Consider the following 12306-nt stretch of genomic DNA (forward strand, 5'->3'; position numbering starts at 1 on the left):
GCTGAAGGAGAAATACGAGAAGGATACTACTGCATATCAAGCTAGAACAGAGCCTGATGAGACAAAAAGGGAGGGCTGAAAAAGAAAAAAACAAGAAAACGATGAAAAGGAAGAGGAGAATGATAAATAAGTTCTAACATAGTTTTTTTTTTTTCTCTTCTCTTTAAATCATTTACCTGCCCCCCTCTCCCATACACAAATCACTCTTTCTAAAGAGAAAAATTGAAATGTAAGGCTGTGTAAGCATTGTGTCTTTTTTTTGTATAGTTTACACACTACCAAATGTGTTTTTAGATAGTCCTATCCTGGTGATATTTTCAATAGCCACTAACCTTGCCCAGGACAGTATGGAGGGGTAAATTGCCATGGAAATTTAAAGCAGGTTCTTGTTGGTACACAGCACAAATTATATATGGGAATGGTAACTTTTTCATCGTCAGTTGTCTCTGATGCAGCTTATACAAAATCATTGTTCTGTTAACTGAATACCATTCTGTAATTGCAAAGAAATTGCAGCTGTTTTGTTGACATTCTGAATGCTTCTAAAAAAATTCAATTTTAAATTTAAAAATAAAATATTGGTAAAGATTCACAAAATTTGACTTGTGAGTATCATGTAACTTATAGAAGAGAACCCACCATAAAAAATGGCGAATCTAATATTTAATTTCATGTTGTATTTTAATGTTTCAGTAAAATGCTGTTCTTCACCTGGTTATTATCAGATGGGTGCTGATGTGCATCAGTCTGTCAAGTTGAGGAAGCATTAGCTGTCAGCTAGCTGGAGATATGTTTGATATTAGAAATGTATTTTTGTTACACAAGTAGAATATATTGTCTTATTTTCTAAGCCAAGACTAATATTTTGTTTCCAAAGGAAAACTCAAACATTTTCCACATTATTCTTTCTGGACAGTTGTGGGTTTTGTTCCAAAAACAACATTTATAGATTCTCTTTTTTTCTTATCAACCTTGAAATAGGCCAGATAGTTTCATGAGTCTACTTTATTTGTTTAATTTTTAAGAAACTTTACTTAGTGTGAAATTTTCATTTGGTACTGTAAATGATAGCTGATATTGTTATTTCAGAGATATTCTAATTCAGGTTTTTGTTGAATCTTTGTAGAAACTGACATTTTCCTTAAATGTACTATATTCTAAATTAATCCCCCCCCTTTGAATACAAAATGTAAATTCAGACATTCTTCCTAGATCGAATCATTGATTAGACAAAGACTTTATTTTTAACTCTTTTTATATATTTCTAGCAGTTCCAAAGAATCTTTTCAAAATTATAAAGTGCTAGAATATTTCATGTTGATTATAATATGTCACCCAGACTCAATTTTTATATGCACATAGTATAAAAATGTTCATGTATAATGATGTGATTAATTTGATTAAGTACCTTATGTGTTGTTATTAAAATAGACCAGAAAAACAGTATATTTCTCTTTATTATATGTGAAACTTCCAAATTTAATATAAATTTCTCATAAGGTTAATGTGAGCTAGCACCCCAATTTCTTGTTTCTTACATTTACTAAGAACATGTTATTTAAGCCTTTGTTTACCCTCTTAGCTCATTCTTCATGTGTTTTGCATAAAATTATTTATGTTTACCATCTCATCTACTTTTTGAAATATTTTTCCTACAGTTATGCAGAAGGCATGGAGGGAAAGAAATCCTTTATCTCGAATTAAAGCAGCCTACCAAGCTTTAGAATTAAACAATGAGTAAGTTTGAAATATATGGAAAATAAATTTGTTTTGAAGGAAACCCAAGCAAATGATATAATGTTTCCTTTTGTCTGTCCCTTATTTAGTCATAACAATCTCCTTTCTCTTTTTGCATACTAGAGACAAAATTTGCCATATTCACTGTATTTTGCTTCAGAAAGTAAACTTACCTAAGCATTAAGTAGAAATTATGTTAGAAATACTTTTTAAAATGAAGAGTGCTGATATAATTGGTGATAATACTTGATATTAAAAAGTACCAAAATACTATGCCACTTGTTTTAATTTTGTTTTTCACTTAAATCATTCATTTAAAGCATTCATTCAGCCCTGCGAACTTTAGTTACTAATGGGATGGGAGGCATAAGATGGGGATTCAAGATAGTAAAATGTGTCTCTAACTTAATTTTTTTCATGTTAACAAGCATTTTTAAATTTGTGTTAACTTTATATTTTGAAATGATGAAATATAAAATCATAAGTCAACTTAATATTTAAATGGGACAGATCAATGTATATTAATCTAATACTAAAATATGGCCCCAGTTGGGATTAATCGAGGTATGCTTCCTGAATAATGTGAACTTAGCACTGTCCCCTATATTCCTCCTCCTTCCCTCTCTCCCCAGATATATTATCCTTATTAAGAAGACCTTCCCAAAGCAGAAGAAAAATGGCAGTGTAGGGAATCCCAAAAGCAGTAAATCAACTTTATTGAAACTCTGGAAACTAATCAAAACTTTATAGCAACTTGGAGAATGCTTAATCAATTAAAAAAAAACCAACAGTTGAATTTCTGTAAGAGAGCTTTGTGGTATTTTAACTTACGCTGGCCCCATCCCTACTCGCTAGTTCCTTGGCCCCTTTGGAAACAACTCCCAGAAGAAGTAGAATGGACCTAATTCTCAAAGAATTGTGGTTGCTTTTTTGGACCTGTCTGTTGGCTCCCTGAAGGACCAGCCCAAGAGACTTGCCTTTATTTAGGATATTTTGGAACTGTCCCTGTACTGACACAGCTACATTGGGGGGAAGGGCATTTGGTAAAACATTTAAAGGCAAATACACTAATTTCTGCTGCCTGGGGCAAGGGGTAAAAGTTGGGGCAAACAATAGATAGACAAAGCTTTGGAGAAAAGCTGGAGAATGAGATACTTTGGAAAAAAAAGTTTTGAAAAGCTACCACATTTTTCCTGGAAATCTCAAAGGCTGCACAACTGCCCAAGGTACATGCTTAAGAAGACCCTAAATTCTCATGTTTTTCTAACTCTCAGCTTCTGTACAAACAGAAAGTGAAGGCTAAGGCAGAATTATAAACTGGCTGATTGAATGTTGAAGGCGTGCCCCAACACACACACACACAACCCATCTGCAAAGACTTGTTTTTGGTTCCAGTTGTTAAAGGCAATCTCTACCAAATTCCTGGCTGCCCACTACGCTGAAGGATTAGAGACTTCATTGGTCACACATGATAGAGAATATGAACTTAACAAAATTAGTTCAGAAAGTCACCAAAGAAACAACTACAGTAAACAATAACAACAAACTCTGGAGAGGAGAAGAACATTTCTAGAGTTTCCAGATTATAATATTCAAAATTCCCAGTTTTCAAGAAAAAAATTTCAAGACATGCAAAGAAGCAAAATATGCCCCATACACAGAAAAGAAAGGAAATGAATAGAAATTGTCCTTGAGGAAGCCCAGACTTTATACTTTGTAGACAGTCTTTTAATAAACTTTAATTTTTTAAAATGTGTTTTTAATTGATTTTAGAGAGAGACGAAGAGAGAGAAACTAATGTGAGAAACACCAATCGATTGCCTTCCACATGCATCCTAACCAGAGGTTAAATCACAATTTGGGTCTGTGCCCTGACTGACAATCAGACTGGCATCCTTACAGTGTGCAGGAGAATGCTCAACTGACTGAGCCATACCAGCCAAGTCTAAATCAACTACTTTAAATATGCTCAAAGAGGTAAAGGAAGCCATGTACACAGAACTAAAGGAAAGCAGAAGAATTATGTCTCACCATTAAAAAGTAGGTAGAGCCCTAACTGGTTTGGCTCAGTGGATAGAGCTTCGGCCTGCAGACTCAAGGGTCCCAGGTTTGATTCTGGTCAAGGGCATGTACCTTGGTTGCAGGCCCATCTCCAGTGAGGGGTGTGCAGGAGGCAGCTGGTCGATGTTTCTCATCGATGTTTCTAGCTCTCTATCCCTCTCTCCTCCTCGCTGTAAAAATAAATAAAATAAAATATATGTATATTAAAAAAAATGAAAAGTAAAAAGTAGGTAGAAAGAGCTAGAAATAAGTAAAAGGAATTAAATAGAAATTCTGGAGTTGAAAAATATGACCAAAATAAAAATCTTTCTACATGAATACAGCAACAGATTTGAGCAGGCAGAAAAAAAATCAGTAAACTGGATTTAGGTCAATTAAGATTACCTAGTCTGAGGAGAAATAAAAATAAAGGAATGAAGAAAATGAACAGAGCCTAAGAAACCTTTAGTACACAATTGGACATACCAATCTATCACTATTCATAGATGACATAATACATGCAGGATATTGTAAAGAATATACATACACACATCATTAGAGCTAATAACTAACAAAGTTGCAAGAGACAAGATCAACATATACAAATAAGTTGTATTTCTGTACACTAGCAATGAACTAACTGAAAAGGAAAATAAGAAAACCATTCCATTTACAATAGCATAAAAAACATTAACATACTTAAGAAGTTTACTTTAGCCCAGCTGGTGTGGTTCAGTGGTGAGCATGGGCCTATAAACGAGGAGGTCATGGTTCCATTCCTGGTCAGGGCACATGTCAAGATTGCAGCCTCGATCCCCAGTGGGAATCAAGGAGGTAGAAGACTTGTATACTGAAAACTAAAAAGTATTGTTGAAAGAAGTTAAAGACCTAAAAATGGAAAGGCATCCCATGTTCATGGATTGGAAGATTTAATATTTTTAAGATAGCAGTACTCCTCCAGTTGATCTACAAATTCAATGCAATTTCGATCAAAATGTCAGTTGCTATTTTTTGCAGAAAGGACAAGCTGATTATAAAATTCACTTAGAATTGCAAGAGATCTCAAATAGCCAAAACAGTCTTGTAAAAGAAGAATAAAGTTCGAGGACTTTCTTCCTGATTTCAAAACTTAATATGAAGCTAAAATAATTTATAAGGATAGATTACTAATTTAACCCAATATAAAGTAATGAAGTAGTCTCTGTTTAGTGAAATTATTATATACCTCAAATTAAGGTATTAGTTGAAGGATGCTGAAATGGTGTGATTTGCATTTTCCAAATGAAAGATCTGTCTTGTCCCCAGTGAAAAAGAACCTTTTTTAAAAAATATGTTTTTATTGATTTTAAAGAAGAAGGGAGAGGAGAAATATCAATAGATTGATCAGATGACTGCTTTCTACATGCCCCTTACTGGGGATCAAGCCTATAACCTGGGCATGAGCCCTGACCTGGAATCAAACCCATGACTTCTTGGTGCATGGAATGATGCTTAACCAAATGAGTCATATCAGCCAGGGCTTGTCCCCAATTTTTTTGTTGCTATCTTGCCATCACTTTTGTTCCATGCCCACCTTGTACTTTTATTAATAATTTCTCCCCTGTTGTAATGCAAATCATATATGTAACATTAAATTTTCTGGTAGCCACATTTAAAAAGTAAAAAATATATGCAATTAACTTGAAGAATATATTTTATTAGCTATATTCAACATATTAATATGTTTTAACATATATTCAACGTTAAAAATAAATTAAATATTTTATATTCTTTTAAGTCTTCAAAATTCAGTGTGCGTTTTGCACTGACCATACACTGACTGGTTGCATCCCAGTTTGGACTAGACACATTTCAAATGCTCAATAACTACGTGAGGCCAGTGGCCACAATACTGGACAGTCTGTACTTAGATAATCAGAACTGGGACGTGGTCTCTAGAAGAGAGATGAACTAGTTATTTCTGGGAATAGAAAATAAACTTTGTTTCTTTTTGTCCCCAAACCAGTTTGTTTATTTTATTATCCAGCTTTTGACCTAAAGGATATAAAGAGAAATCTGTGTTTTGGTGGGGTGAAGAAAAGGAAACTGGGAATCAGCATTGGTGTGAGGAAAGACTAGGCTGCAGATCATGGGATGTTTTGCTGCAGCACTGTTGTTGATAAGTCTGAGAGAGGACGGGGCAGCACAAAGAGGAAATATTCAGTGTAGTGAGAAAGTCTAGTCCTGAAATATGTTTCTGAGTCCAATTGTAAAGGTGCCTGATTGGCCATGGGATATTCTTGTCAAACGTCACACTTTCCTATACCTCCGTTATCCGTTTGATGAATATTACAAAGTACATAGTGATTAAGAGCAGGCATGACCACTAGAGTACATCATCCCTTGAACAACTGTTAGGTAATTTTTTATACATCATCTTTTCTCCCTCTTCCACAAAAGGAAAATACAGGATAACGGATCAGAATGAATATAGAAGTAAAAGAAAGTAAAGGGAGGGAAAGAAAGATAGGAAATGGAAAAATATGCAACTAAGACATAAAGGGTATACTATTAGTATGCCCCTAATAAATTACTGATGGAAGTTGTTTTTATTCTTAAAGAGATGGAAAATGTAGGGAAAGGCAGGGAAATATAACAGAACAAAGGGACATACCCAAGAGATTTGCTTTACTGTTTAAATTGTCTTGCTTGCTTTCTCTGTAGCTGTGCCTCTGCATATATTCTATTGGCTGAGGAAGAAGCAACAACTATTGTCGATGTTGAGAAGTTATTTAAGCAGGCACTCAAGGCAGGAGAAACGATTTATAGGCGGTCGCAGCAGTGTCAGCACCAAAGTCCTCAGCATGAAGCCCAACTGAGTAAGCAAATTCGAACTAATTTTTATCTGTTTTTCAGGTCCTGCAATTGGCTCTTTTATGTTTAAAAAAACCAACAATAATAAACTTAATACTTAGAGGTTAGCTGCTTTTTCTAAGTGATCATCTATTCATAATATCTACAAGCCAGAAAGACTGAAGTACATACCAGCTAGAGAATGCTCGTGGAAGGAAACAGATCTGCTCTGGTTATTCAGGGATGTGCTGCTCTGAGACTTAATAGTAATTTATTTCATGTGAGAATTGGGTTGATTATCGGAGAAACACAACTCAGAAAGAACCATGAGACCCTTCTAGTAATGACATGCAGCTATTACCTTTATCCTTACCTTACCCCAAGCAATCGTAAGGGGGACCTCAATTGGTTTGCTCTTCGGACTGTATGTATCTCTGTATAGTGGCCCCTTTAGTACAAAAACCAGCCTTACTTGGCATGGTTTCTTTCTTTGGTTGATTTTTCTCTGTTGTGTTTGAGATCTTATGAGCCATAGCAACTGAGGTTCATTCTTTCTTCTTACAGAGATACTTTCCCAATTATGATTGAGACCCTTTTACAAAAGATGTTAGAATATGTAGTACTGCTGCTTCCTGCTGTTTTTGTGTGGCCAGAGAGTTTTAGTTTCATGATGTTGGTAGATAGTGGGCCAAAAATTGACATATGTTTACATAATGCATTATTTGCTAGCAGTTAAGTTCTAAATCTTTTATTTGTGAAAATTAAAATTTGTGTAACGTTTTCTCTCTAACTAAACATTGATATATACAGAATGTTTCGTTAATGCTTGTTACAAAACACAACTGTGAGAATATGTGATTTTGCAGCCTGGAACTAATGAAATTGTATTTATAAAAAAGTTACACCATTTGTCCTTGTATTGTCTCAAATATCATTATGAAATACTTGCAGAACTATTAGCTCTTTCTAGAAGTAATTTTATAGTTTATTAGTTAGTATCTATTGAGCAAAAGTTTGCACTAGCCATGGAAATTTTGTCTTTAAAAATCTTTTTTCAGTTAAAACAATAAATGATGTTAAAATAATAGATTGTTTATGCAGAAATGTAAAATAATAGGTTAATGTTACTTATTACATGTGCTTTTTTATATTAATATTGACATGCATTTGTTAAGTATACATAGATTACTTTTTAAAAAATATATATTTTATTGATTTTTTACAGAGAGGAAGAGAGAGGGATAGAGAGTCAGAAACATTGATGAGAGAGAATCATCGATCAGTTGCCTCCTGCACGACCCCCACCGGGGATGTGCCTGCAACCAAGGTACATGCCCCTGACCGGAATCGAACCCGGGACCCCTCAGTCCACAGGCCAACACTCCACCCACTGAGCCAAACTGGCTTCGACCACAGATTACTTTCTATATGCTCATATTACCTATTGGTAGAGGTAAAAGTAATTCAATGTAAGCTTTTAATATAAGAAACTTCAAACATATACATAAATAGAGCAGCATAATGAATCCACATTTAATGGTCATCATCCAAATACAGCAATCATTAATATTTTTCCATTCTGACACAATTTAATTTTCATTAAAGCTGCCAGAGTAAGCAAATAAAATTAATGGGTATGTTAATGAAATAGAAAATCATACTACAAAAATGATAGCTGTGTCATTTTTTTTAAATAGGGAGAGATACCAATGTACTGGCTTATATTAAAAGAAGATTGGCAATGTGTGCAAGAAAATTAGGAAGAATAAGAGAAGCAGTAAAAATAATGAGAGATGTAAGTGAATTTGATAACTGGACCTTCATATTCTTCAAAAAACTAAAAATGTGGTTTGAGTTGCCAGTTATTTTAATGTAGAATCATTGTTTTTTAATTGATAGTTTTTATGAAAAGATAATTATTGCTTAAGGATAGAGCCTCCACAGTTTTGTTAAGAAACAAAAGAATTTCTATTTCAGTGAATCTGACTCACTATGTTGAGTTTCTTTGCTGTAATCTTAATCTTTTCTTCCTTTTACTATACAGTTGATGAAAGAATTTCCTCCTCTTACCATGTGGAACATCCATGAAAATCTCCTAGAATCACTTTTAGAATTACAGGCCTATGCAGATGTTCAGGCAGTCCTAGCAAAATATGATGGTGAGTGATACTTGTTTTAGTTGATCACATGGTTTTTATTATCCTAAATAATAAAAGCCTAATATGCAAATTAACCAAAGGGTAGAACAACTGGTCACTGACCAGTTGTGCATTGACCACCAGGGGGCAGATGCTCAACACAGGAGCTGGCCCCAGCCCTCAAGCCCCAGGCCAGCCAAGGCTGGTGCCAGCAGGGGGGGCCCAAATAGCCCTGCCTGTTGCCCTGTGACCAGGCACAGGTGGGGGGGGCGGGGCTGGCTAATGGGCAGTGCTAGGCTGGCCAAGTTGGGTGCCAGTCACCTCACAGATTGACCCTGATTGCAGACCAGGCCAAGGAACCCTACCAGTGCAGGAATTTCGGGCCTGTGGTTATACTATAACAGTACAAATTTAACTGTTGGGAGCTGGGAAATGGAGTTGGGAGAATTTTACAAAGCATAGCCTTTCTCATTCTGAGTGAGTCATCAGCTTTTAAACCCAAGCTACATATATCCTAACTAGCATAATGCTTCTGATCATATCTTTCACTATAAGAGAACATACTAGTTTTATTCACACTTGTCCATTTGTAAGTTCCTTCCCATTAGCTTGGGAATCCCTATGACTTGGCAGATTTGAAATGTGTTACACTTGGAAAGAGAAGTTTATTTCTTTTAAACATCTGGAATTCTTAGGAACTGCTTCAGAATACTGTGGGCTCATGGAGAAATTTATGAGAAATTCTTTCCATATGTAACTGATCAGATACATGGCCTGCTTATGATGCTTATGATGAACAAGCTTAGGAATCAAATATAAAACAGCAGAAAAGTCCTGATTCATTAAATCTAAAATAAAACTCACAACTTAACAGTTTTTATAATTCTATATAATAAAAGCCTAATATGCAAATTGGATATGCTTCTGTGTTTTCAGTTATTTTTATGAGGCCCCGGTTTTTACCATTCTAGAATTGTGAAGTTTTAAAAGCAATTTAGGTTTTTGGTTCTTCATTTGCTGGAACATCTATAGTCTAAAACTTCAAAGGAATTCTGTTTGAATTTATACTCTCCTAATAATATTATTTTAGGCATTATTTTTTAATTTTAGTTGACATATGGTATTAAATTAGGTTCAGGTATATATCCTAGTGATTAGTATACCTTATGAGGTAATCAGCAGATGAGCCTAGTACCCATCTGACTTCATACATAGTTATTACACTATTATTGACTGCTAGAGGCCCTGTGCGTGAATTCATGCACGGTGGGGTGCGGCAGGCTGGTGGAGGTTAAGGGACACAGGAGGTTGGCCCGCCAGCTGGGGGGAGGGGCTGTGAATGGTTGGGAGGGCTGATCAGGGCCCAATTGGGCCAGTTGGCCATCGCAGTGCATGTCATAGTAACTGGTCATTCTGGTCATTTTGTTGATCTGTGCGTCTTTTTTGTGCCACCCAAGACCATACTGTTTTGATTATTATAGCTTTGTAATATAATTTGAATTTAGGTAGCATAATACCTCCAACTCTGTTATTTTTTCTCAAAGATTGCTTTGGCTATGTGTTTTTTGTATGATTCCACATAAATTTTAGGATTATTTGTTCTAGTTCTTTGAAAAAAATGCCATTCCATTGGTATTTTGATAGGGATTGCATTAAATCCATAGATTGCTTTGAGTGATACTGATTTTGACAATATTAATTCTTCCAATCCATAAGCTTGTATGTCCTTCCATTTATTTGTGTCTTCTTCAATTTCTTTCACCAATGTCTTACAGTTTTCATAGCAGAGATCTTTTATCTCTTTGGTTAAATTTATTTCTATGTATTTTTTTCTTAATATGTTTTTACTGATTTTTAGAGAAAGAGAAAGGGAAAGAGAATTAAAAACATCAGTGAGAGAGAAACGTCATCGATCAGCTGCCTTCTACATACCCGCCCTGGGGATCAAGCCTAAGCTCAGGCATGTGCTCTGCCCAGGCATCGAATCCTGACCTCCAGGTTCATGGGTCAGTGCTCAACCATTGAGCCATACTGGCCAGGCAGTATTTTATTCTTTTTGATGCAATTATAATTGGGGTTATGCTCTTAATTTTTCTTTCTGATAGTTTGTGACTAGTGTATAAAAATGCAATAGATTTCTGACTATTAATTTTGTATTCTCAGATTTTACTGACTTCATTTATTCTATAATAATATATTTCTGGTGGATTCTTTAGGGTATCATGTCATTTGCAAATAGTAACATTTTACATTTTCCTTTCCAATTTTCTTTTTATTTCTCTTTCTATCTGATTGCTGTGACTAGGATTTCCAATATTATGTTGAACTAGAGGCCCGATGCATGAAATTTGTGCAAGGGGCTCAGCCCTCACAGCTGTTGCGACTTGCCTTGGCCATCATAGCCCGGCTTCATTCAGAAGGTCATCCAGAAGGATGTCCGAAAGGTCATTTGGCTGTCTGGTCTAATTAGCATATTATATTTTAGCATATACTTTTATTATTATAGATAAGAGTAGTGAAAGTGGACATTTTTGTCTTATTCTTGATCTTAGAGGAATAAAAGCTTCTAACACTTTGTCACTGATTATGATGATAGCTGTAGTTTTCATAGATAGCCTTAATATTTGGAGGTGTGTTCCCTTTATCTCCACTTTGCTGAGAGTTTTTATCATAAATAGATGTTGAATCTTTTCAATGTTTTTTTTACATCTATTGATGTAATTAAATTATTTTTATCTTTCGTTTTGTTTGTGAAGTGTATCAAAATTTTCTATTTTGTGCATTCTTTAAGAAATGTTTATATAATTTATTATAGTTCCATATTAATCTTTTATTTTATAACAAATTATCATTTAAGAAAATGTAGAAAATATAAAATCATAGGAAGAAGAAAAAATTAAAATCACCCATGGTTGTATTACCTGGATTTAACTACTATTAAATATTTCTATTGTTTTTTGAATCTTAGTTTTCTCCCAAGACTCAGGTTTTCCAACTACATGTCCACATGCTTCTAGTACTAAATTGTATCTGTTGAATTTGTCCTTTGAATTATTTTTATTAAAAATTGTCTTTAGGTATTTTTGGTAATTCTTACTTAAATTGGAAATTATTATTACAGATATAAGCCTTCCAAAGTCAGCAGCAATCTGTTATACAGCAGCACTGTTGAAGACAAGGACTGTTTCAGATAAGTAAGTAGTTACTGGAACTACAATAATTTAGAAAGACTGTTGAACTCAGTATTATGTTTGCCATCCACTGACTTTGAGCAATGCTCGCTTTCCTTTCTACTTTCTTCTGAATAACCTTGATCTTAGGAGGCTCTGAGACTTTTTCTGTATTTCTTGCATTTGTGGCTGCCTTTAATGAATTCCACTTTATTTCACAAATCAGATGTCCAGAAACCAATCAAAGGTTGGTTACTTTAGATTACTACTTATATGAATTAGAATGGAGTATTCACAGTCTTTGCTTTTTGTGAAAATTTAATAAGAATATACTTCTGTTTTGGGAGATTCTCTGGATATCCCCATATAGCCTTTCATCTTTTATTCTT

At 34.6% G+C, this 12306-nt stretch overlaps 1 protein-coding gene across 9 annotated transcripts in view; it reads left to right on the forward strand.

The window, feature by feature from the left end:
* Positions 1 to 12306, forward strand: part of ST7L (suppression of tumorigenicity 7 like) — a 125044-nt gene that overhangs the window by 17388 nt on the left and 95350 nt on the right. For 8 of the 9 annotated variants that reach the window (XM_045586875.1, XM_045586870.1, XM_036453229.2 and 5 more), the window contains 5 exons: positions 1659 to 1737; positions 6481 to 6635; positions 8307 to 8404; positions 8654 to 8768; positions 11869 to 11941. In XM_045586875.1, coding sequence (XP_045442831.1) covers positions 1659 to 1737; positions 6481 to 6635; positions 8307 to 8404; positions 8654 to 8768; positions 11869 to 11941 — 520 coding nt within the window. The remainder of the gene's footprint in view (positions 1 to 1658; positions 1738 to 6480; positions 6636 to 8306; positions 8405 to 8653; positions 8769 to 11868; positions 11942 to 12306) is intronic. The other variant, XM_045586871.1, reaches the window with a different exon arrangement.

The sequence above is a fragment of the Pipistrellus kuhlii genome, unplaced genomic scaffold, assembly GCF_014108245.1.
Source record: "Pipistrellus kuhlii isolate mPipKuh1 unplaced genomic scaffold, mPipKuh1.p scaffold_m20_p_24, whole genome shotgun sequence".
In the NCBI taxonomy this organism is placed as follows: Eukaryota; Metazoa; Chordata; class Mammalia; order Chiroptera; family Vespertilionidae; genus Pipistrellus; species Pipistrellus kuhlii.